This window comes from Biomphalaria glabrata, chromosome 1, assembly GCF_947242115.1.
Source record: "Biomphalaria glabrata chromosome 1, xgBioGlab47.1, whole genome shotgun sequence".
Lineage (NCBI taxonomy): Eukaryota > Metazoa > Mollusca > Gastropoda > Planorbidae > Biomphalaria > Biomphalaria glabrata.
Window position 1 is genome coordinate 19,637,030 of NC_074711.1, and position 26,494 is coordinate 19,663,523.

The 26,494-nt window shown below is 35.0% G+C and overlaps 1 protein-coding gene and 1 long non-coding RNA gene across 2 annotated transcripts in view; one reads left to right on the plus strand and one right to left on the minus strand.

Annotated features, from left to right (window-relative positions):
- Nucleotides 1-16,369, plus strand: part of LOC106071935 (fibroblast growth factor receptor 4-like) — a 50,569-nt gene extending 34,200 nt beyond the window's left edge. Inside the window, exons 3-18 of the mRNA XM_013232168.2 lie at nucleotides 1,644-1,791; nucleotides 1,936-2,060; nucleotides 2,278-2,346; nucleotides 3,596-3,756; nucleotides 5,427-5,550; nucleotides 9,141-9,316; nucleotides 11,920-12,061; nucleotides 12,171-12,364; nucleotides 12,971-13,146; nucleotides 13,508-13,734; nucleotides 13,931-14,151; nucleotides 14,245-14,367; nucleotides 14,506-14,576; nucleotides 14,678-14,815; nucleotides 15,060-15,168; nucleotides 15,752-16,369. Of these exons, the coding sequence (XP_013087622.2) occupies nucleotides 1,644-1,791; nucleotides 1,936-2,060; nucleotides 2,278-2,346; nucleotides 3,596-3,756; nucleotides 5,427-5,550; nucleotides 9,141-9,316; nucleotides 11,920-12,061; nucleotides 12,171-12,364; nucleotides 12,971-13,146; nucleotides 13,508-13,734; nucleotides 13,931-14,151; nucleotides 14,245-14,367; nucleotides 14,506-14,576; nucleotides 14,678-14,815; nucleotides 15,060-15,168; nucleotides 15,752-15,892 (2,345 nt within the window). The 3' untranslated portion in view covers nucleotides 15,893-16,369. The remainder of the gene's footprint in view (nucleotides 1-1,643; nucleotides 1,792-1,935; nucleotides 2,061-2,277; nucleotides 2,347-3,595; nucleotides 3,757-5,426; nucleotides 5,551-9,140; nucleotides 9,317-11,919; nucleotides 12,062-12,170; nucleotides 12,365-12,970; nucleotides 13,147-13,507; nucleotides 13,735-13,930; nucleotides 14,152-14,244; nucleotides 14,368-14,505; nucleotides 14,577-14,677; nucleotides 14,816-15,059; nucleotides 15,169-15,751) is intronic.
- Nucleotides 13,403-15,897, minus strand: LOC129925843 (uncharacterized). Its single transcript, XR_008777565.1, has 2 exons — nucleotides 15,758-15,897; nucleotides 13,403-14,065 (listed from the first exon to the last, which is right to left on the minus strand). It is a non-coding gene; the product is annotated as an uncharacterized LOC129925843 (long non-coding RNA).
- Nucleotides 16,370-26,494: the final 10,125 nt, after the last annotated feature.

Genomic DNA, 26,494 nt, shown 5'->3' on the forward strand with positions numbered 1-26,494 from the left:
TTCGGCTGTTAGAGCATCAGTTAAGCAAAGATGTCATTGAGAGTGTGGGCAACGATTCGTTAGGACGTACATATTAGTTTGATGCTGTGGGTGCCAGTCTTATATTAAGCGTAGTGACGACTTTTTTTTTTCTCTTTAAAACTAACTAGGAACAATGAGCTTAAAGTGACAATTAAACGGTGAAATACAAACGTGAATACTGAAAGACATCAATTTAAAAAAGACTGATGCACTATATAATTTTCATTACTTGCATTCACTTACAACTCACTCGTACTTGTTTGATTCCGTTGCTCGTTTAAAGGGTTCCTTGGCTTACAAAGTTAAGAACCGCTGGTTTAGATATGCCGTGGGAAATGAAGAATTTGCAGTTATGTCAAAGCTGGATATATGAAGAATGGTGATAAACGTGGCGCATGTGGAGATAGACATCGGCCGCGGCTAGAAGACGTCTCGGGGAAACAACGGACCGTAGCGCGCACAAATTGACGGTAGATCTAAGCAATGACGCGAGCATGCGTCTAAATTTTTAAAAAAAAAATCCTTTCTTATTCGTGTTGTCCACTGCGACGTGTTTACCTCCCGCGCCCCTCCTCCAGTATCCTGCACCTAATGATCCCCCATGTGTGTTATTGTGCATGCCAAGACTACGAGATCATTTTTGTTTCGTTCATACCATAATATATTATGGGGGATCCCATGAGCTAGTTGTTATTGTTTCATTATTTCTTGCTTGTATTCTACATTCTCCCGCCATGTGGCGTTAATCTTGATCTGTTTTTACGAATGGGAGAGTTCTCTGAGTGTGGAGTATTGCCAAATAGAACTATTGTTTCTTGGATGATAAATTGGAAATGTTAACATTACTTTCATATCACACCTGTTTGGAGATTTGTTCAAGATATTTTGCCTACATTTATACTATTTGTCTGTAGTCCTAAACCTCAGATTACTTTCCTATCACACAACACACTTGTTGAAGATACCAAGATAGCCAGGCCCCAATTTGTGAATCCCGAGTTTAATACTATTCGTCTGTAGCCCCAGACCAAGTGGCGTAGCTAGGGTGGGGGGAGGAGGGGGGAGAATTTGAAATCCTCCAGGTCCCCACCTTGATTTTTACATTAAATATTAAATATTACGCAAAATAAAGGAGCCCCCAAAGAGGTAAGCCCCCCCCTCCCGAGCCCCCAAATGATGGAAAATTCCTAGCTACGCCCCTGCCTAGACTTCAAATATGGTGGATCCCATTGCTGCAGTACGCGCCTAAATCGCCAAACTGTTGAAGTAACTACACACTATTCCAAGGTTCTCCGAATCTGACAGCGCTGGGGTACCAGTACATGAATCTTAATAGCTTGACTTCATCTGTAGTACCTCTTGTTCCAGACCGTTTGACATATTTGACAGAAAAGAAAAAAAAATCATGACTTGATGCTCCTTTGAGTATTCGCCTATGTCTAGTACGAAGATGAGCCTGTTGCCTTGGCCTTCATGAAACGAGTTAATCCTATTGATCATTCATTCCCATTTAGAACCACAATCTTTCCCTCATGAACTTTTGAAATGCAGTGTATTTAAAGTTCCCTTTGTCCCAGTTGTTTATCCTATGCGTAACGAAACGTTTTTGTTCCTTCTTACAGCTCCTTATTTTGAGTCAAGGTCGGAAACGGAGTACAGAAGTCTGATTGGTGAAAAGGTCTTGTTGCCATGTAAAGCTTTTGGCACTCCCCGACCGTTTTACCAGTGGTTCCGAAATGACTCTCGGATACACAACTATCAGGATAACAGGTAGATCTAGTCCTTGTCAAATCTTCTGTCTGGTCTGTATAAGTAGAATAGGGTAACATTCCAGTTCCAGGCTTCACCTAGTAGAACTAGACTTAAGGTTATGACGTAACGAGACTTGATGGTCAAGATTTTTTCTTCGTGCAGGATCAAAGTGAGGAGACACGGTCTGGAGATTGTGAACGCCCTAGAGAAAGACTCTGGGACATATGGGTGTCATGTTTCTAACCAGTTTGGTGAGGAATGGCTGAATATGTCATTGGTGATTAAAGGTAAGTCTCTTTGTATGCTTTCAAATATAAGTAGCATGAAGTCCATGTACATGGACACGTGGCCACTGACCATTGTGGCCGTCTTTCGCCTCCGTTGATTGTAAACAATTAAATGAAAGGAAATATTTCGCCGAAAAAGTATTGAAGTGAAATGTTATTATTTCAATATGTATCTTATTATTTATATTATCATGCATCTTATTACTTACCCTATTAGATGAAAAGGGAATGAATATCTACCTGGGTAATAACGAGAGTTCAAGATACGTGGATAACAGGACTAGCGGTAAGCCATTGATGTTTTACATAGTTTAAGTGTAGTAGTTTGTGTGCAAGAAGTTTTGTTACAACTGCATATTCTAGTTCCTCACTAGGACTGCTCAAACATTGTATCGTGAGCTTAGGAGCAAGACTTTTCTTATTCATATTTGCATTGACCTGGACAACGATCCATTATAATCTCCATTGGAAAACAGGATTTTTTTATTTTTTTTTTCTAAATACCGATGATGGATTCATGCGTTCTAGTGTAGTTCAATAAAGTAAACCTTGTTACATTCTCAGACATAGCTATTGAGATATTCTGATAAGCTACAACAATACACTTAGTATCAGTGTATTTTTAAAAACATTTCTATCCTTCTTTCTCTCCCGTTCAAGAAACTCCAGCAGCAAGCTTTCACCTCTTATTCATTAGTTTCTTGCACTCCCATATTCAGTTCTCGTGGTATAGGTTAGTGGGTAGAAGTATTTAGATGAAATAGTGGCACATACTGGCTACTTTTTTCCCCCCTTGAAGAATGTATTAATTTAAAGAGAGCAGCCTTGACTTAGAGGATCGTCTTGTGAGGAGGTGCTCTCATCCCATTCGTTTTCAATTGACACCACTCACCAATCCCTACTAACAAAGCAATGCAAACAGGAGGGGAACTCAGAATTGAAAACAGCTGGGCGCCAATTTAACAAAAGGAAAACTCGCGTTTTTCAGTAAACTTCTATGCCGAGTGTTTGAAAAGGAAGGGGGCGCGGGTGGGGGGAGTGGATGCAAAGAAAGAGGCGGGGGGAGGAGGAGACTTATCAGGCAATGTCTTCGTGAAGTATTAGTGCTGTGAAGTTTGATCGAGTCACGGAGTCAAGTCTTACCATTTAAGTCATTGACAGGGGCTGCTTTCTCTACCTTCTTTTCTTTCAGCAATATTTCTTCATTAAGTGTGTTGGAAGTTGTATTGAGAAAGTGGGACTTTTCATTATAGCACTTGGTTAAATACTAGAACTATGCCTTCACTTGTAAGTAGAGCATAAGTCTTGTAGCCATGCACCAGAAAAAAAAGCATTTCAAATAGATGAAAGGAAATGTAATCCTAGAAAAGAAATATGATTTAGCCCCTTGTACTCCCAGGTGAAGGCATCTGTAACATCCTCTACAACTTGCCATTTGAAATAAGTACAGCAAGCCATTTTCAGTGAAAGCTTAACATAATCATAATTATGTGTTTTATGGGTTTGTTTGGCTTTTTTTTTTACTTACAATGCAGGCCAAAAAGATATTATTCGATGGGGTGAGAAGATGCAATTCATTCAGGGTAAACAAGGAACAGCCACTTCTTTCATCATGCTAGAGTGTCATCCCAAAGGGATTCCAGAGCCGACTTTGACCTGGTACAAGAATGACAAACCCCTGGTCAAGTCTGAAAGGGTAAGTGATTGTCTTTAGCTTGAACAAGTGTTCTACAGGGCAGGTGCAGCTGAACTCGTCCCCTTCCCAGCCACCCTAATACCATTAGGAAAGTTGGACGCTGAGCCTGAAGAAGAATCAAAGCCTAAGAGAGTCAATGCTACTGATATCGGCTGGATATCAGATACCAGGAAAAGAAGACAAATAAGTTTGTACTTTTACAAGTCAACACTCTGGCTGGCAAAAAGGAAGAATTCCTCAATCATGTGAAGAGACAAAAGCTGAGCTTGTTTGGTCATAGTGTAAGACATGACTCACTCACAAAATTCATTCTTCAAGGTACAGTAGATCGAGCACAAAGAAATGGTTTTGTCCAAAGAAAAGCTGACTGATTAATGTAAAGGAATGGACCAGCCGCTCTCTTGATATCCTGCTAACAACAGCTGCTGACCGGGAAAAGTGGAGGTATTTGCTGATTTAGTTACCAACTGCCCCTACAAATGTCACAGCACCCCTACTACGAAAGTCAAGGGACAGATGGGATTATGATAATGTGAGCTAATTGAATTGCCTGATCATTTTAGAAGTAAAAATCAAAACGGACTAGTGTTCTAAAGTAGATATTTCAAAATAAGATCCACTTTCTTAAACTATTTAACACCTAGAGATCTTGCAACCCATGTCAGGGTGCAGGACAACTCCCAAAGTAGCATATAAATTACATTCAGAAAGATGTCAATACATCTTGAGCTTTACAAATATCTTTTAAATTCCCTATTTCAACATGTGCCCATCAATACAGTGTTCTAGAAGCAACTTTTCACTGATTATAAATAAATATTCAAATTGAATGGTGTCAAATGTATGTGGCAAAACACTGTCAATGTATATCTCTAGATCATAGCTTGGACTGTGTCACCACTATTGCACCCCTTCTTAATCAATCACTCCAAGACATGACTTAATAAGTAGTCTGGCAACAAATTCATCAATTAAAAAAATGAAATAAAAACAAAAACGCGGCACTTAAAAATAAATCAGACTTGGCCAGGTTTAAGTCATTTTAAACATTTAGCTAACTAGTACTCCAGTATTCTGGGGAAATTGGTTCTGTTTTAGATTGATGTCTAGCTAAGTGTGTATAAGCCTCTTCCCCACAATGTTATGTATGTACATGATTTCACTTTGTATCTTTTCTACCTAGTACCCTGTCCCTACTTTTACAGTTGGCACTGTGGTGTGCTGCTCAGGATGAAGTAATAACAAATACCCTACAGCCAAACAAAATACACAGAAAATAAATATGGCAAGCTGTTTGCTATAAATATCTATATATATCTACTTTAAAAAGAAAAAAAAAACAATTATAGCCTATCATTTTGAGAACAGTAATTGAATTTTAGACTTTTTTTTCCCTGTGTAATTGTGTACTAAATCTATAATCTCCATTATTACGACCAGCACCAATTTCTTGTGTATTAGTCTTGTCCTACATCCACATTTTTTTTTCAAATATTTTTCATCTATTTGTGCTGTACACCCAAGCGCCCTTGCACACTTGGGGCAAATGAAAATAACTCCACTTCAAGACAATTTTAAATGTTCTTTGCTGTAATGAAATAGTTTAATTTTAACTCAAACATTTGGTGTCTGTTAATTTATTTTTTTTTTTGTTGTTGTTGATTGTTCAGATTTCATTTCAAAAATACAAGGTCAGTATAGCTGACCTGGTGTTGTCTGATGCTGGGAATTACACCTGTGTGGCCAGTAACACGCTTGCTTCATTGAATTGGACTTTCAGTGTGGAGATCAATCGTGAGTGTCCCTTTTCTTTGACCATTCCTGTGTCTGTTCTCTTCCATTCTGTTGTCTTCCTTTCTGTTCTCTTCCATTCTTTTCCCTTCTGTTCTCTTCCCTTCTGTTCTCTTCCTATTTCTCTTCTGTTCTCTTCCTATTTCTCTTCTGTTCTCTTCCTATTTCTCTTCTGTTCTCTCTATTATTCCTTTTTTTCACTTGCTACGTTTGTTTACAATTACTCTTTTAACTTGTATCACTAGTATTTATGTGTATGTAGGTGTACAATGTACACACACACACTCACACACACACACACACTGATGTAAGGGGGAAAAGGTGAACTAAATGTATAACTGCAGCTAGACCTGCATTCCATTGTCTGTTGGGAGGCCGTCATGTCATAGTCTTTCATAACGTTTGAAGTGTAACCATTCTACTCCATCAGTAGCACTATGTAGCACTCTTTGTTATTGCCTCTTGAACAGACTACAAACCCTTATCAAATCTCAAGTTCCAGTTTGTCTAAGTTTGTAAGGTAATCTATTGGGAAATGTGATACTATTTATACTAACGGAACCACCACAACCTCCTCCCCCCTAAGTCATAAGACCATGACGTCTGCGCGCAGTTTCCACAGGCTACCAAAACTATGCCCCGTGGCACATCCGACATGGGCGCCAAGTCGTGTTCCCATTCCTTCCTATGTGCTCTGGTCGCAAACAAGGGCCCCACAGGGCTTCATCAAACAAGAGCCCACAGGGCGTCATCAAACAAGGGCCCACAGGGCGTCATCAAACAAGGGCCCCACAGGGCGTCATCAAACAAGGGCCCACAGGGCGTCATCAAACAAGGCCCCACAGGGCGTCATCAAACAAGGGCCCCACAGGGCGTCATTAAACAAGGGCCCACAGGGCTTCATCAAACAAGGGCCCACAGGGATTTATCAAACAAGGGCCCACAGGGCTTCATCAAACAAGGGCCCACAGGGATTCATCAAACAAGGGCCCCACAGGGCTTCATCAAACAAGGGCCCACAGGGATTCATCAAACAAGGGCCCACATGGATTTATCAAACAAGGGCCCACAGGGCTTCATCAAACAAGGGCCCACAGAGATTCATCAAACAAGGGCCCACAGTGATTCATCAAACAAGGGCCCACAGGGATTCATCAAACAAACGAGGAAGGGAAGGAGACAGAAACAATTAAACTAGGATAATGAAATTAAAGGATGTCTTGGGGACTAGGAAGGCTCTAGACAAAAAAAAGGGAGGGGGGTGACGCAATCCCTTATGAAAGACATTATTTATGTTGACTGCAAATAGTTACTTGATATTTTGTTTTAAGGGCCGGTGAAAGTAAAACGTGTTTGTTGGTAAGGTAAAGGCAGTACTAGTGACTCTTTAGATCATTTGTAATTAGTAACTCTAATAAGACTTTGTCTTTCTGTCATTACTTTCAGACCTCTCTCCCTCCCTGACCTCTCCACCACTCCCTCCGTTCTCCAACCTTCTCTCTCCTCCATTTCTTTCTCGTTCCCTTCCTCCCTTTATCTGGTCCCATTATCCCCCCCCCTCTCTCTCTCATTCTCTCTTTGTCTGAAACAGTTGTGTTTCTAAAAACTTGTACATTTCACAAGTTACAAAACAAAACAATCTAAAAAGGGCAACTGTTCTTGGTCGCTCTTTATTACCGCTACGTTTGTACTCATTTTCACCCCCCCCCCCCAATATAACATAAAGGTAACATCCAAATGTTGACCCTACTTACATGCACTGTTGACATTTTCTAACCAGCGCACTACTCCAGACATATCAGTCCCACAACACTTCAACTCGCCAATATCAGCCGACAATATCATCCATAGGAAAATCTCTCTGCCATAACTCGTAGAATAGCAAATAGCCCTAAGGGAAAGAAACCCCCCACTATTACTATTTGACTGAAAGCTCCGTTCCGTTGCTTACAAGACTCTTAAAGAATTAGAAGACAGAAGATTATGCAGGAGCAGCGGCAGCTTCCAGGTATTCAAGAGTACCTGAGAAACATCTTCAAGACGTGGGGAAGAGGGGCGACTATCTTATCTCCCCAAGAAACTGTACACCCCACGGAGGTAGAAGTGGCGGCGTCCGATAACACAAGTGATAGACGGCAATCGCGTCAACTACTGGTTAGAATAATACTATAAAAACAACCATTTAGGATTTGTTTTGGTAGGACCTACTAGAAGCGTACTATGATGATGGTACTATGATGATTACATCCGTTTGATTATTGATTTTGTTGTTGAATATCCCCCCCCCCCTTTTTTTATGTCGGGAGAGGCTTCCATTTGTTAGAAAGCTTATATCAACTCCTCATTCTGTCTGTCGGGTAAAAAGTTGAGTATGTTTTTTTCCCTTATTTTCGGGTCAAGTTAAAACATTGCACAATGAAGGCCTACTCATTGAAACTGACAAGACATTAATCAATTTAATTTAAAAAATTAGCTAGTTAATAGGTGATTAATTATTTTGTTAGTAATTGAAATAAGGGGAATACATGCTATTTAATGAGATGCTGATGTATATATGGATTTAATCCTCTTATCACATTTTGACTCGTTTTTTCTCCCACTTCCCTTTCTCTGATGAAGTTGAAATTTTACATAATTATTCATAGTTGATGACAATACAAGAATCAATCCAAAAATTAACCAATTAGTTAATCTTTTAGTACTAATTAATTTTGTTTTATATAGTAGAAAGGAAGCTAAACCCTGTAATTTTCAGATACATGGCAGTAATGAGCAGTTCTTTCTTTGTTTTTAAAAAGTATTATTTTTTTCTATTGCTTGTTTATATTTCTTTCCGCTTTGTTTTTCCATTGTATTCTGACCATTGATGCTTTGTTTAGAAGTTATTAGTTTTGGCTTGTATAACAAGAACCAAAATGTCCATCTGCTTTTGTTTGGCCTTTTTTTCTGAGAACTTTGTTCATACCATTTAATAGAATAACTAGCTTTGAGTTAGATATAGACTGGAAACTCCTATCTTAAGAAAAGAACCCAAAATGCCATTCTTTAGTAACTATAGCAAAATACAGAGACATGTACTGGTAGTTAAATCAGAGCAAACGTTTTTTTTTTATTTTTTATTTCCTAGTAGATACTGTTGTTGTAATGTTTGTATTGTTTTGTTTTGGACAATTCATTTTTTAAATGTCTGTGTCTTGGTTTATTTACACATACCCAGAGCCACATTTCTGTGTTTATATTTGTACACTGATTGCTTTGTTTGTACTGTTTGCTCTCTGTTGTTTATAAACCCAAACTCTGCACTCATCCTTAGTCTTCTAAATTGAAGACATTGCCGTTATTATTTCCCTTTTGGTTGTACTGTCTTTGTTTATTGTTTGATATTATATGGTATTTTGCTAACTGCCTATTTTGTCTGTAATAATAACTGATTATTTGATGTATGATGTGACTTTCTTTCTATTAGGTTCATGCACATAAACAAAACAATATGCATTAATGTAACATATACCAGTAGTTACTACCTTACCCATACAGCACCTCTTCCATACATCTCTTATTAATGTTCAGTTTTGTTGGTTTGATCATTGCAGAGAGAGTGCCACATGTCCCCCTTGTTGCTCAGCCAGATAATGTCACTCTTCCCCTGGGTAGCACTGCAGTGTTTTATTGCAGGATCCAAGTCAGCGACACACACCCTCACATTCAATGGATTAAACATTTGAAGGTCAATGGCTCTTACAATGATAGCTACTTCCAAGTTGTTCAGGTAAGACATTGCTTGATCTCTTAGACAAAAATAGTTTGAGAACTCAGTAATACAGACTTTTTCTTCACAAAATACAACATGATCATAGAGTTTGTTTTTTTTAGCAGTTCATGTTAAATATGTACATTGTGGGGAGGGGGGGGGGGGCTGATGTATATTTAGTCACTTTAGTATGTTCTAGAACTTGTTGCTTCATTGTACAGTCAAACTTCCCTTCATGAGCATAAAAAAGGGCAGGACTAAGAAATTTCAAGAACTACCATCTGAAAGTTTTGGTTCATTACAGTGCAAGTTTGACTGTATAAATATGTATTTATACATAGCCAGTATATATCTATGTTGTCTTAGATTCAATGGATACGAATCACAAAGCCTTTACTTAGCACTAGTAGTTGAAAGAAGAATAAAGCTAGATAAAACTCCAGCTGCAGTGTTTGTGTGTAAATTTCACACAGTCATAAGTTATTGAATGGCAAGTTGTCTCACACAGTCATAAGTAACTGAATGGCAAGTTGTCAGTCCACACAAAAAAAAAATGAATTTTAAAAATTCAAATACGGAAACAATCGAAAATTCAAATCTTAGAAGATTTTATACCAAGTGAAAATTTAGGTGTCTTAATAAAAATATTTTCCACTGTGCTTCAAAAATGTAGCAACTGAAATGTTATCTGTGTCATTATTACAAATAGAATAGACACAATATTTTTCTTTTGTTTAAATCCAGTGGTGGCTAGTGCACAAAGTGTCTTTATGTGATTCCTAAATGTTCTTGTGGTTATACAAGTGTATCAATCTTTGGACATTTCTTCTGCATAATTTTTTTTTGTATTCATATTGTGTCTAAATTCCCAAAATTTTCTAAAAGTTACTTCTTAAACTTATAAATTAAATTTTTGTACCCCAAAAAATTTATTGGCCACCACTGAGAGAAGTGTAGATCAGCCTTTTTTTTTAACCTGGGCTACTCAGTAGATGTTTCATTAGAAATTGATTGGATTATGGTGTATTGAAAATTTAAGAATGACATTTTTTTTAATACTATTGGTAAATAAAACAAGAGAATGAGTTTTTGAAATGAGAATTAGTTTGTGGGAGAGAAAAGGCTAAAAAAAAATGCTGATTATTATTTTTTTGTTATTAAAGGCATGCAACAACACAATATAAAAGTAGAAACTGTTACATGTAGACTATTATTTATTTACTCTATGTGTTTAGTTCCAGCAATGTAGCTATACATTATTTTATTACTTTTTGTTTTCCTTGAGCAGGAAAGGAAGGTAAAGGAGTGTACATTTGCCTGCAGCTAAAATTTACTTCTGTGTTCAATGTTGTCTATTATATAATAGCTTTAAGTTGAAGCATTGCCACAGCACTTAAGTGAAACCATACACACACTTTTTTTGTTTTAATTTGATGACACTTTTTATTTTGGTTGAGCATGTTTATTGTGTCACACAATGTGTACTTGTAGGTAACACTTGCTACTTTCATCACTGATATGAGAATGTCATAAACATTTTATATGTATCATTCTTTTACAGCATGCTTTTTAAATGATCTTATCTCATTTGTGAATGTGACATAATTGGTTATAGTAAATATCTATTTGGTAGAAATAGGAAGGTTTCATTAAAAGGCTTATGTTGGCCAAAGGATTAATTTCATGGCTGCCATTCTTAAGATTGTATTGTAAAATACACTTGAATTCAATGTTTTGTTTCGTGAAGACTGTGCGTGTCTATAAATATACAATAAATTAAATAATATCTTATAATATAACAGAACAAAAATTCCTTTCTAAATAGGAACCTGATGTTCAACTGGAAGAGCAACGGCAACTAATCATTACATAGACTATTATATTACAACTATTATATACCTAGTTCCTATAAACGTTTAATTCAATGATGTTATGGACTACCTGATTGAAACTATTGCAAAAGTTTTTTCCTATCAATTTATGTTTTTGATCATATCATCAATATGTTCTATGGTCTTTTATCCAGCAAGTATTGTCAGTATTGTTTAATGATTTGTGCCACAGTTGATTTTTTTTAATTTTGAATACATTAAGATAATCAGTTACTAACATCACCAGGCAGTTTTATTGTTTTTGCCTTGATGCACACATTTGATTAAAACCTATTCTTTGGCTTATTTAACTTTTTTTAAAACAGTTTTAGTTAGCTACATATAGGCTAAAATTTTTTAAATTTTTAAATTAATACTAGTTAAACAGTATCTCCACCATGTGTACACACACAGACAAAAAGTAGGGGGGGGGGAGAGGAGATGTTTCCTAAGGAAGGGTTATTGGAAACAAGTTTTGCATCAACTCACAACCTGATGTCCGCATGGAATATTTGAAACATAACTAATTAATTTTTTTTTTTAAATTTTTTTTTGCATGGCAACATAACTGTAACATACGTGATAAATAAAATAGAAAAAATTTAATTATTTAAGGTAATAATTTTATAGCAAAAGTATTAGACCATTCTATAATTGTATTTTAAATCAAGATGGGATGAGAGACTATTCTTTATTTTAAATACCTTCCACAAAATCAGTAGCTTGTAATATAAAAATAAACGTTTTCAGACTCCTACAATCAACAACAGTAATCCTGAGCAACTTATTATCTATAACATAACCTATGATGATGAAGGAAAGTACACCTGTATTGTCCGCAATGCTGTTGGCTCATCTTACAAATCAGCATACTTAAATATCAAAACTGGAGGTAATTAGAACATAAGTCTAGTCCTTTAGAAATTATTACAATTATAAAGACCTGAAGAGTGCTAAAGTTCAATATGCTGTTACCATAATCTTGATTTTTTTTTCCTCAGATGATGAATTGACCCCATCAGCAAGCACATTAGCAAAAGATTCTTTCCAGGAGAAAATTTACTATATAATCATTGGTGTATCAGTTCCCATAATAGTAATCTTAATCATCTTTGTGATTATAGTGATAAAACAGTACAAACAGAAAACCACTCCTAATCAACAACCGATCAAGCGTATAATCATCATGAAGTCTGTAAGTCTAAACTTTCAAGTCTTGCGTTAGTTAACAGGAATTGAAGGATAACTACATTTTCTTCTTTAAAATATACTTTGTATGTCTGTGTTGGGCTTGTCTTCTTTTGGACAACAACAAAAATAAATAGCATTATACTAGATAGTTTTACTAGTTAATCAGTAAAAGTTTTGCAATTAGGTTCTAATATCAGATGCATCAGCTGTAGTAAGGGAAAAAAAAGTCTTTAGCAAAAAGACAAATTTGGAAGTCAGTTTTATAAACATTCCTAATGTCAATGAGGTTTTCAATTTAAATGAGAAAATGTGAAAGTAGATGGCTATTGTGCTAACTACAAGGCACCAGGCAACCTCAATAACATGGCTGCCTGGTCGTGTGGTTTGCACTCTGGACTGCCATCTTTATGGTCTTGGGTTTGAACCCTGTGATCCCCTGCCATCCTGTGAATTCTGTAGGGATATCCAAAACATTTAAAACAGAGAATTCAGACCTCTTTCACCCTAAATTTTTTTTTTAACATTGTTAACTTTTTAAATATCAAGTCACAAGCTATACCTCAGACTGAGAAACAATGCAATGATATACATATTTCACTACTTTTCTTAGAATGACTTGTATTGTGATAACAAAGATCCAGATGCCATTGCACCACTTATGGTTCCTCAAGTTCGAATTGTTGATGGTTACACAAGTGGTCGTCGCCGTCGTCTCTCCTCAGATTTTACTGAAGTTTCAGAATATCATATTCCTTATGATAGTAAATGGGAGTTTCCCAGGGAGAGGTATTAAAACATCAAATATATTCATTGTCTACTTTGTATAGTTGTTGAAAATATTGTGCATCTCAAATTTTATTTGTTAGTATTAACAGTTGTATGTGTTATCAATGTATCAAATACATATGAAAACATTCTTCATTAAATTTTTAACAATTTAATTCAAATAAGTAATTAATACATCTTAATATTTGAATGTTAAATTAGCTCTACTTTATACCAACCAGTTTCCAAATTTTAAGAATTGAATAAAATTGAAACCATTTATTTTTTTCTTAAGATTTTTCAGACTGTACTCTATTTTCTACTGTAATAGCTCAAAAAGGAATTTGGGGAAAAAAGCTCAGCAATTGTTTTTTTCTTACAGACTAAAATTAGGTCAACGACTTGGTGAGGGTGCTTTTGGGCTTGTGGTCAAGGGGGAAGCCTATGGCATGGAGAACAAAAACACTCCAACCACAGTGGCAGTGAAAATGTTAAAAAGAGATGCAACTGACCGTGAAATGACTGACCTGGTCCGAGAGATGGAAACCATGAAGAGCATAGGAAAGAATAAAAACATTATTAATCTTCTGGGCTGCTGTACTCAGAGAGGTAATGCAAGATTGAACAGTGCAGATGTTTTCAAGACATTTTTTTTTCACCTATTCAACAAACCACTGTAACAATATTTATATCTATTTAGTTGAATGCTACACAATAATGAAAACATATTTGACTATCAATCAAACTATGATAAGTCTTGTTTGAAACATAATACTAACTTACTAATATCGTTCTTTATTTGTAGGTCCTCTATATGTCATTGTGGAGTTTGCGCCATATGGAAACTTGAGAGATTTCTTGAAGACTCACCGACCAGCAAATCCTATTTTCCCAACAATAACAAATGATTATGAAACTCCAGCTGTACCTTCAGAGACTTCTGAAACACAAGCATTAACACAAAAAGATTTGATATCTTTTGCTTTCCAAGTAGCCAGAGGAATGGAATATCTAGCATCTAAACAGGTAAACATAGTCTGATGCTTTAGAATAGAATTCTCAATGGATTAACAAGAAATGCAATAAGACCTTAACATTTATGTTCACCATTTGTTTCAGTGCATCCATCGAGATCTGGCTGCTCGAAATGTGTTAGTTGCTGAAGATTTGGTTCTTAAATTAGCTGATTTTGGATTGACACGAAATCTTTCTGCTGCTGACTATTATAAAAAGACAACTGATGTAAGTTTAATTTTGCCATTTTGTTTTTAATGTTTACATTTAATTGTCACTTATTTTAATACTTCTTTTGTTGAAACATCAAGTTACTAGGTTAGTAATTAAAATATGAAACATAAATCAAATTGTATTCTATTGCAGGGGAGACTACCAGTAAAATGGATGGCCCCTGAAGCTCTATTTGACAGGAAGTATACATCTAAAAGTGATGTGTAAGTCAATTTAAAACGTATAGAATCAATTATAAGAGAATATAGTCTTTTCAGTAATGTGAAGTATTTTTTTTTAAACTAAATTATAATCTTTGTTTCAGGTGGTCTTATGGAGTTCTATTGTGGGAAATTTTTACATTGGGAGGTAATCCTTATCCTTCAGTGCCAGTTGAGGCACTCTTTGCTCTTTTGAAAGAAGGCCACAGGATGAAACAACCTCCTTATGCATCTTCAAAGATGTAAGTAATTTTTTTCTCTTGAGACGCTTTCTTTAGAACATTTATCCTAGATAAGAAACACATTTATAAAAAAAAATCATTTTTTTGTGTGATTGTTCAATATTCAATCAGACTAACTTCTAATTTACTCTGAATCTTGGGTTCACAGAACAGGGTCTCTACTTAAGTTGTGAGGATATGATTACTGTTCTGTATTGAAAAATTGAACAATGTCTGTTACGTTTTAATATTTTGTTTTCTCTAGGTATAGCATAATGCGGGATTGTTGGCAGGAAGATCCTGACCTTCGACCTTGCTTTAAAACTCTGGTCCAGAAACTGGATTTAATGCTCAGTTCTTCTTTGCAACAAGAGGTTTGTTTATTGTTTCATAAAGCTTTTATCTTAAACATAAAGAAGATGCTCTGTTGCTGGGCGGTAAAGCGCTTGGCTTCCAAACCGGAGATTCCAGGTTTGATTCCTGGTGAAGACTGGAATTTTTTTGTTTCGGGATCTTTGGGCGCCTCTGAGTCCACCCAGCTCTAATGGGTACCTGACATTAGTTGGAGAAGAGTAAAGGCAGTTGGTCATTGTGCTGACCACATGACACCCTGATCATTAACTGTTGGCCAAAGAAACAGATGACCTTAACATTATCTGCCCTCAATCGCAACATCTGAAAGGAGAACTACTAAACATAAAGCTTGACAATAATGTTTGTTTCAGCTTAATTATTTCTTCCTCCTTGAATTGAATAGTAAGACTTTGGTCCTTTGATACTTAATATTACTCCTCTTTATACTGTAGGTAGTAGAACACCAGTAGATTTCATATAAAAATATATATTAAGTTTTTCATCTTTATATTTTTCACAACCTTCTTTTTCTGAGCAAAATTATTGCTTAATTTTCCTTTAATATTACACAATTCAATTAAAAAAAAAAATTTTCTTTTCTAGGCTTACCTCCATCTTGAACCATTGGAAAGTCCTATGAGTACATCAGACTCACAGTACTCTTCCATGAGTCACAGTAGTACTAGCAGCAGCAGTAGTGATCCCAAAAGCCAGTGCTCTGATAGCAACTCAGTTATCGCATAGCGTCTCAAACATTTGGCTTGTGACTTATCTGAGAAATGAAAGTGGAAATTCTCTGAGACATATGCTGAGTTTCTGAAATGTTGGACAGTTGTTTTCAGAGGCTCCACACATGAACATGTGCCAAATCATAAAAAGAAATCCAGACTCTTTTTTTGTATGTAAATACTAAAACTAGAAGTTGATTTCCTGGGTGAAATGTCTATTTATAATGGTTCTACTCAGAGATTGGCTATTATTCTTACTTAGCTATCACACATCTATTTTGTGTCAGCCACAAACAGGACATTCGAGACATGAAAATAAAACCCCAGAAGATTGATGAAAGCTATATTGGAAATGCTGTTCAAGGCCATAATTTAATCTTCAAACAAGAATTTGGTGAAGAGACTACACAATTCATGTTGAAAGCAGTTATCAGTATTATCTCCATCACAGCTTTCTGTTTGGCTTATACAGTTTGTTATGGAAAAACAACAACTTGACTTTGTACTTAATATAAAAGAAATATAGCACAAGATCAAGAAGCTTTGAAGGACTTTGGATTTGTGATGTAGCAAGGGGTGACTTAATTGTGCTTCCATAAGTTAAAAGGAAATTCAACACAGTTGTGGGATCTTCAAATGTACAAATAATACAGTCTTGTCTTATTAAGCTCAGGTAGTTTTTGTTCACCAGTCCCACAGTCTACAGTAGAGGATACCAAACTTAGCCATATATTTGATGTTTCTTTTATTAATAGTTTTTTTTTTTTTATATGTCCATTTGTGTTGTGTTTGTGAACAAGTAACTATTTATTATTCACACCTTTATCCAGTGCATTGTTGATTTGTTTGACAGGACAGAAACTTGTCAAAGATGTACATAATTTCATGGGCTGAAGAAATCAATCACTTGTATATCTCTTTAATGTCTTTTTGTTGTTGGATTGCAAAAGATGTATACAATCTAGCTAATTAATCTATAAGCCTGTCTCTAGTGCTGCTAGTAAATTGTCAGTGTTACTGTTCTACAATATTAATGGCTAGCCACTTCTCTTAGCATGTTATTGTGTGTATATTGTGTATATTATACTTACATAGTTCAATGTTGATGTTTACAGTTGGTACATGACACATGTGTTCTTTTAATCAATGCCAGACATGTTCACTTTAAAGGAGGGGAATAGTCCTCTATTTTTTTTTCTTCTTTAATCAATGGACCAGTTGAAGACAGTTTCTTAATTGGTTATTGAATAGAGCCTCCCTTTTTTATTTGGAGCTCAATAACATGATACTTTTGCAGTGAATCATTAGGCACATTGTTTCAGAAGGCTAACTGAAATTGAAAAGTGAAGATAAGTATCTTAAAAGAAAATAAATAGGGCAATAGTGTAAATAGATCATCAAGTCATTAGCTTCTACATGAATCATTCATCTTTGTGCTACTGGAGTGGAAGCTGACAGAACATCTTTATCTTTAACTAGTAAATTCAAAACTATGTTCTTGATACCACAGAACCAAATGTGTATTTTATATTTTGATGACCTAAAGTATTGTTAACATCTTTTACCTTTTCAATAGTTCTTTGAGTAGGATTGGACTGGTGCTTGTTTACATGATATAGAAATCAATATTAACTAGTTCATTATTGATTTATTTCTGATGAATTGAAAGCCAGATATGCTAATTATGACTAATGATGACTAAGATGACTTGAATATTTTGTCCCTACAATACAATAAAAATGAATTAATCACACTGCTCTGAAAAAAAAAAAAAAAAGCAAAATAGAATAGCATCATATGTATACATAATAGGACTTTCAACTAGAAACAAAAATTTAATTTAAAAAAAATGTTTTTTTTTAATCAATTATTTAATAAAACTACACTAATTATCCCTTTTAAAAGTATTTTGCAATAGCTTCAGTTTTACTGACTTGAGTAATCTTTCTTTTCAAGAATCCTTACCATATTGGAATCAATCTTGATTTGTCTGCAATAACAAAAGTATGTTCTCTGTAGTAATATTCACATGTTCTAAAATGTACATATTAACTACCAACTTAGATCTAATCAGCCAAGAAGTAACAAATATATGCAATTAAAAGATCTGATAGTGTAAATAGTAGATCTACAGTATTATTCTATCTGTTAGGACAATATTCTGTGCTTGAAATAGGCCTCTATTTTGATGACCAATTTCTCTGGTGGGCACATAATGTGAAGTAAATGACAATCTTTGTGCACATTTTACTTAATGTTTATTTAAAAGAGAAAATCAATATTTAGTAATTTGTAATTATTCATTTGAATTGACTAATTGCATTGAGAAAAAATGTCAAAAGTTAATTATGAATTCTTTTTATTTATTTTATAGCATTTTTTTGGCAAAGGTTGGGGGTAAAAAGTGCTTTAAAATCAGGCATTACATATTTTTGTTCCATGTATATTATTTTGAAGACTGAAAAGTCTTTTCTAGTGTTCAAACCTAGTCATTCATGTTTCTTTTTTTTTTTTTTTTCTTCTTTTCGTTTCAATAACAAAAGAATTGATCAGATAATGGCACTGTCATCCAATGTATATTAACTCATAGACCTTGAGTAATCATTTCATTTTTCTGTAATTGTGATCATATGAGTAGTAATAGTATATAAACAGTAGACATTGTGCTCTTTAAAAATTGGAAACAGTACAGGTGCTTATAATTTTCATGTGGAAATACAGATTTCATTTCATCTTTAATCACTAGCAAACATATTTTTGCTCTTTTGCAAAAACAAAATTCTAAAAATTTTGTTGTTGTTTTTTTGTAGATCTATGTGCTATTTAAGAGAGAATACTGTTAATCTTCAGTGTCTGCTTTCATGTGAAACAAGTTGTTCACAGGCTTTGTTTTTTTTTTCATTAGTTTATTTTCAAGAAAACAAAAACAATAGGATCAATAGAAGATTTAATCCAATGGTTTTTTTTGTAAACACAGAAGAAGAACACATTTCAAGGTATCCATCTAACTTGCATCCAGTTGGACTGTATGTTTCACTTTTTCTACCACTATCAACGTGATAGTCTTTTTGTATCTTTCAAAAGCATCATGCATGTTGATCTACATAGAAGTAGACTTGTGTCATGGTCAAGTGTTCATTTTGTTCAAAAGTTGTACATTTCATTTCACTCTGTGTTCCAAGGCTCAGGCAAGGAGCATTACTTGCAAGACAATCATCAGAAGTTTCTAAATTTACAGTAAAATAAAAAGTGAAAATGTGGTGGATATTTTAAAATTGATAAATTTGAATTAATTATGCAGGAAATGTATTACATTTATTATTTATGGTAAGTAAATGTTTTAAAATCTTTTAGGAGATTTTGAATTTAATGTTTTGAAACTATTTGGAGTCTAAATTTATAGTTCAAAAAGTCATCAGTCAGGAGATTTTAATTTCATTAAGACTGTCAATATGAAGTAATTCTAACAGTGATTACATTAATTATTTATTATCATTATCTAATGTGTTCTATTATCTTAAAAAATGTTAATTTTTGTTGCAAATCTGAAATTTTGTTATAAACAAAAAAGAAAGCATTTACTATTTCTAAGGTGTTCATTCAATCCTATGTACAATATGAAATCTCAAAACCAATACACAATAGAAATTCTATTGAAGTTGTTTTTGTTGTTGTTTAGCAGTTAGTGATTTGAGCTCATTGTTTCAAAAACATATTTGTTGGACTAATGTGCTTAGCAATCTTGTTTCATTTTGTTTTACAATTTTCTTGTTAAATTATTTGAGATATTTTGTTGTTATCATCTTTCAATAACATTGCAGACTCATGTTTTGTTTGAATTAGGCAACAGGCAGTCCCATTCTTTTGATTGAATTTCTTTTATATAGTTGTGATCATTATGACAATAAAAAAAAATTTAAAAAAAATGTTTTGACATTTTAATGTTCCTTGCCATTTTCATTTCCAAGCAACTGTTAAGTTGTATGCTGCATGATAGATGGTGAGTCTGTGCTAAGAATGTTCCTGGAACACGTTGGAAACGTAATTACGAGGTCTTTGAAATTTAGTTTTGTTTTGTTTAGATACGTTCTTGCGCATAGTATTTTTAGAATTGTTCAAAATAAATGTATTTTATAGAGAGTAAGTTAAGACTTACTTAGTTCAGGTAAAAATCTGGTAAGAAGTCACTTTTTTATATATAATGTTACTAGACATATGTTACCCGCGGGTCTCTAGTTGCGCATTACTGTCGATATAGTCACAATTAAACGAAATAATAATGTAACAAGTAAAGCGAATGTGTCAATGTAAAAATAGTGTGTTTGTAAAAAATGTTTTACATGTTTCGGATGTTCCTTCAGAGTTGAAGATAGTTTACTTCCTAGTCCAAACCTCCCGCAGGATGACGGGGGATGGGAGTGGGCAGGATTTGAACCCTCGACCATCGATAAATCCGAACGACAGTTCAGCGCGCAAACCTCACGACCAGACAGCCATGAAGCTATCAAATAAAAATAGCTAATAGGCTTAAATCCATTTTTTGAAATTAAAACATTTGCTTGTAGGCCTACATATATTTGATTAAAATTTGAGATGAATAGACTTAATTTTGTATGTTCATGTGTTAAAGTATAAAGTAGATCTTGAGGTAGACACAGATCTAAATCTACACTAATCTAGAGTTAAAAATTGGCTTTTATAGAGTTCATTCTGTGTTGCGCATGCGTGACCTTTTTTCATGAATGAATATAGGCCTATCTCAACACGGCTACGCAACTTTAGCGAACAGCGAACGAATGTATTAAAAATGCTTTAGAAAAACAAATTTGAATGTTAAATTGATTAAAATATCAAATGAATGGACAATAATTAGTATGTTTATGTGTTAAAGCACAAAACTATCTTTGCGAAAAGAAGTTTTATCATCTTAGAGTTCAATAAGAGTTCTAGACAACTTCTAGACCTAGGAATAGACTCAGTAGAGAGATGTGTTAATGTGTAACCAATTGGTAATGTCTAATGAAATAATGTTCGCCAGGAAATCTGTAGTCACAGATATCAGGAACTAATTTATGTAAAAAAAATTCTTTTGAAACACAAAATTGAAGGTTAATTTTATTACATAATGAAATCAATGGATCTTCTTTTGTATTTCCATGTGTCAAAGTAAAAAACTATGTGCGCAAAGTGTATTTCTTAAAATTAGATGTAGGTCTAAATCCTTTCGATCATTTCTCATGTCAACATTGTTAACCATGGCCTAGATCCATAAAATACTATAGCTGTAATAGAGTCGGACAACTTTTTTTTTTTTTGAGGGTCTTAAGTTTGTTTTAGGGCTACAATACATACACTACGGTCTAAGTTAGTACCCAAGGAACATTCCAGCCTGGTTTTATCAAGATTGGTCAAGCGGTTTTGATGTCTATAAGTAACATACATACATACATACACCTCACATTCTACTTTATAATATAGACTAGCCTGGCATTACCCGCGGCCTGCGGGTCTAAGTTTGTGTTTACTAATGTAGTGGATTGGATTTAGATGTATGTTAAACTTAGCTAATGATCCTTTCACGTTATTTCTCTTTCGCTACGAAAATAAAATTAGTTGTGCGAAAATGGGTTTACCCGAAGTCGATACATTCATATCTATTAAAAACGAAAAGAGCGATAGCTTTGTTAAACGATTGGGATTATAAAGTGAACAATTAAACGAAATAATTTTTAGTACGCGATTCATGAATGAATATAGATCTAGGCCTATCTCAACTCGGCTTCGCAGCTTTTGTAAACGAATGTAGTCTCTTAAAAATAATGCTTTAGAAAACCAAATTTGAATGTTTATTTGATCAATATATGAAATGAATGGACTATAATTAGTATGTTCATGTGTTAAAGTATAAAACTATCTGTGCGAACAGAAGTTTTATCATCTTAGAGTTGAATTAGAGTTTTAGATCTAGGGATGGGATTATAAAATAAACAATTAAACGAATTAATTTTTAGTACGCGATTCATTACAGTATTGTCTAATGAAAGAATGTTCGTCAGGAAATCTGTAGTTACATATATAAGGAACTAATTAATGTAAAAAATGCTTTTGAAACACAAAATTGAAGGTTAATTTTATTTTATAATGAAATCAAAGGATCTTCTTTTGTATTTTCATGTGTCAAAGTAAAAAACTATCTGCACAAAGTGTATTTCTTAAAATTAGATCTAGGTCTAAATCCTTTCGATCTTTTCTCATGTCAACATTTTAGACATGGCCTAGATCCATAAAGTACTATAGCTTTAATAGAGTCGGACAACTTTATTTTTTTTTAGGGTCTTAAGTTTGTTTCAGGGCTACGATACATACACTAAGGTCTAAGTTGGTACCCAAGAAACATTCCTGCCAAGTTTTATCAAGATTGGTCAAGCGGTTTTGATGTCTATAAGTAACATACATACACCTCACATTCTACTTAATAGTATAGACACATCCATGGTATAGATAACTCTACCACGCGCATCGCCATCCAGGCTAGTGCTAGAAGGTGCGCACTGTGATAGACTAGACCTAAAAGTATGTCAACATTAGAAGAAGAGAACGATTTCCGACCAAGTTGAGAGCCGAAGTAAAATGACTGTGCCTAAGAAAGATGTTGTTTTGTGTACCTGTGATGTGTAAATAAACGTCTATGTCTCGTTGAGTTGCCTCACTTAAGTTATTACAGTATGTATGGATAGACTCTGGTATGTTGGGCCTAAAACTTTCTTTGGTTCAAGTACCTTGTTGTAGCTTCACTATCACAGGATATGGAGCATAAGTAGAGCCTCTGACCGTTTGGATAGTACTGTAATCTTTTCTGTTTCTCCCGTACACCAGCGAAATTTATTCTTCAACACCTTTGTTTGTAAAATGTTTTGCACGTTTCGGATGTGACTTCAGATTTGAAGACGATTACATGCTTACCCTAACCACCCGTTGGACGACAAGGGATGGCAGCTGTCAGGGGTTCGAACCCGGGACGACAGCCCAGATCGCATACCACGTGACAAGGCAGCCATCCTCTATAGCCTATGTATTCTTTGAATCGTATGCATTTATGAGGGCCTAATTTGATGTGAATAGTATATACTATTATTAAACATTATTAAATTGGTTTATTTATTATTATAGCTCAAACAGACAATCGATTTGGTAGGCCTACATTGTTTAAGAAGCCTGACAATAATTGAAAAGGGAAGATTAAGATATAATAAAGGAATTAAAGATTGAATGAAAACTAGGACAATAGTGTTATGTCAGGATCACAGTAACACCATTAGTAAAATCCCAAAACTTAGAGACATTTCAGGACAGAAGAATAAAAAGTAAAGTAGCTATAATATATAAAACACTGAACCATAATTTACAAATAGAAAAACAAAACCTAATGACACAAAGATAGAGCCACATTTCTAATGCTAGAACAAATTCGTACATTTGTTTTTTCCCTTGTACCATTAGAGCTTGGAATGGGTTGCCTGAATCAACCAGGAAAATTAACGACTTTGCAGTGTTTAAGTTATTGATTAAATGCATGACTAGATTGACACATGAAATGCGTAGGACATAATTATCTTCTTTTTTTTATTTATATAAGATAAGATTAAGAATATGGCGGGAAAAAATACTTGTTTCATAAAAAGGTAAAGTTTTAACTTAGAGACAATGACGCGACGAATTAAAAAAAAAAAACAAAAAAAACTAGGATTTTGGGAAGAATAGCGAAATTACTTTTGACGGCTTTAGGAGAGGCCGTTTTTTAATTTTGCGACGTAGAGATTAAGCTTGATACATTCGACTGTTATTATTAAACCTTGTTCGACATTTGCTATCATCGTCGACTAATTTACATTTCTGGTCTTTCGCCTGTTATTTGATTTCTTTTTTTTGAGTGCTGCCTCCGTTTGACTTATCAACGTGAGTTATCTGCATAATAATAATAATGGCAATGTCTTCGATTCCGAATATTAATGATTGCGACCTGCATATTTTCACGCATTTCGTACAGACAAAGCCGTCTTCTGCGCCTGAAATTCAATAATGGCCTTTCTTTTGGGTCTCAAATGTGTGTCCCACTGCCTTTGTGAGAGCTCTCCAACTGTCTCTCTCAGAGGCCATCTGCTGCCAGCTACTTTCCTCTGGGCCAGTGAGGAAGAAATTGCATAACAAACAATAGATCAAGTCATTTTCTTTGACTAAAATCGTTTGTCTGAATATGGTAATGTACCTATTTTAAAAAATGCATATGATTTTTTTTTAAGTTCGCATCTAGAAGACTAAGAAAAAACATTTGCAGCTATTTTGTTGAAACCTATAGCCCTTTACGTTGTTATCGTTCAGTAGCGCCTCCCCCCCCCCCTCAATGGCTGGCTATCTGTCAATCCCCCTTAGGTCAATATCAATGAAAGGTTGTACTATATATTAGGATTGGTAAGCAATGCACGTCAAAAGGTACGGTTTTAAGATTTTTAAACACTTCGTACGTGAGGGTGTCAGAATTCAGAAACTATGAACCACCAGATGTAAATGACCACAATTCTATCTTCATACGAAATGTATGCCCCGACATTATCAATGTCTGATTGCGATGACAATGCAACACCCCCGTAAATAAAAACCATGCTCAATAATTTTGTGTTGAATTGCAACCTCATTTTTCTGTAGGTTTTAAAACTGTCACTCGCTATGTAGCCTACTTGTCTTATCTTATATAATACAGACGTTACTTAAAAAAGGAAGCTGATTACGTCCTACGCATCATGCATTCAGTCATGACTTAAATTCTGCCAAGTCACTGGTTTTCCTGGCTAGCTCATGCTCTAATAGCATTAGGGAAGAAGGAGTATTTTTACAAATTTGTCCTAGCATATGAGATGAGGAATGTGCCTTTTCGGTCATTTAAAAGAAGTTGATGCAACTAAGAACTACATTTGCAGCGTATTTATATTTTAAATATATTTCTCTGATAAATGTTCAAAAATGGATAAATAAATTATTTCTCATTTTTCGTACAATGACATGCTACTGATTACTAATCTTATTATCAATTACAGTACTACATATATGATTTTTAAGATTTAAAAAAAATGTGTATGTTCATGAAAATACTGTCATTGCCCCCCCCCCCCCCCCCGGGGTGGCTAGTGCGTAACTCAAGCTTTAGAAGTTTTAGAACTGACTGCTATTAGCAAAAAACTCACGCTCATCTAAATATATAATTCTCTTCATGGCTCAACAGTCTGGAAACCAAGAAGTAAAGAAAAGATCACTCTATTATTTCTACAAGTCGGACTAGAGTTACCCCACATAACTTTAGCGGCCAAGAAAAAAGATGGGGGGGGGGGGGAGAGAACAAGTAGTATTCACCCGTCACTAAATAGCTGGGCCGGACTAAACCATTGTGACCAAGAAGTCATGGAAAGATCACTCTTATTTCTGCAAGTCGGACTAGAGTTACCCCACGAAACTTTAGCTTTAAAAAAAGCTAAATTGCATGGCCAGACTTAACCATTGTGGGGCCCTGTGGTGACACGGTTACTGTGTGGTCAACCGTGACACACGGTCAAGTGTTGGGTATCGAGAGTTAGGGGACTTGGGGGAAGTGACTAGGGTGTAAACAAGAGAGAGAGAGAAAGGTCTGCGAGTGAAGCAGGAGATCTGTACATAACGTTGCCGTGTATATATGTTTTGTTAAAAGGTTCGACAATTAAAACGTAAAAGGACTTGTTTCTTCACAACTGGCGACCACGACGAGATACGACGAGGCACAAGTAAGTGGAAATGTCGATGTACAAAACATTTAGAGAAGCGGGCAAGGAAAATGGCCTGCAAGGCGAAGAACTGGAAAAGTTCATAACATTAAAAATAACACAGGAGGAAGAAAGGGAAGAAAGGAGATTTAATAGGGAAGAAGCCAAAAAGAAAGAAGAAGATAGTAGAAGGAAGGAAATCTTACAACTAGAACTAAAACTTAAAGAAAAGAAAGACAAAGAACAGCAAAATGAAAAGGAGGAACACTTTGACAAATACAAACAATTAGACAGAATGTCTCCATTTGACGAGAGCCAGAATGAGTGCATTGACTCATATCTACTGAGATTTGAGGATATAGCAACATCATGCAACCTCCCACAGACAGACTGGGACAAGCTGATCAACCCCATACTGTTTACCTACAGAGAAGTAACACACAGCAACGGGCTTCTCACCATTCGAGATACTCTATGGCTCACCTGTTAGGGGACCCATGTCACTATACAGAGACTTTCTAGTAAATAGGAACATAGAACATGACGTACTCACAGGATACGATCTTGTCATCAAAACAAGACAAAATATAATCAAAGCATGCGAGACTGTCCAAAAGCAAACAAACAGAGAGAAACCAGAACTATTGAGAAAGCTAAATCAGGGACGAAAGTTGAGAACACTACAAGTTGGTGATAATGTCATGGTTCTGCTGCCTGACAGAAATAACCAGCTATTTATAAAATGGCAGGGCCCATTCCAAGTCACAAAGGTGATTTCGAAGGTCGACTACAGTATAAACATCAGAGGTCGAGACAAAGTATTTCACATC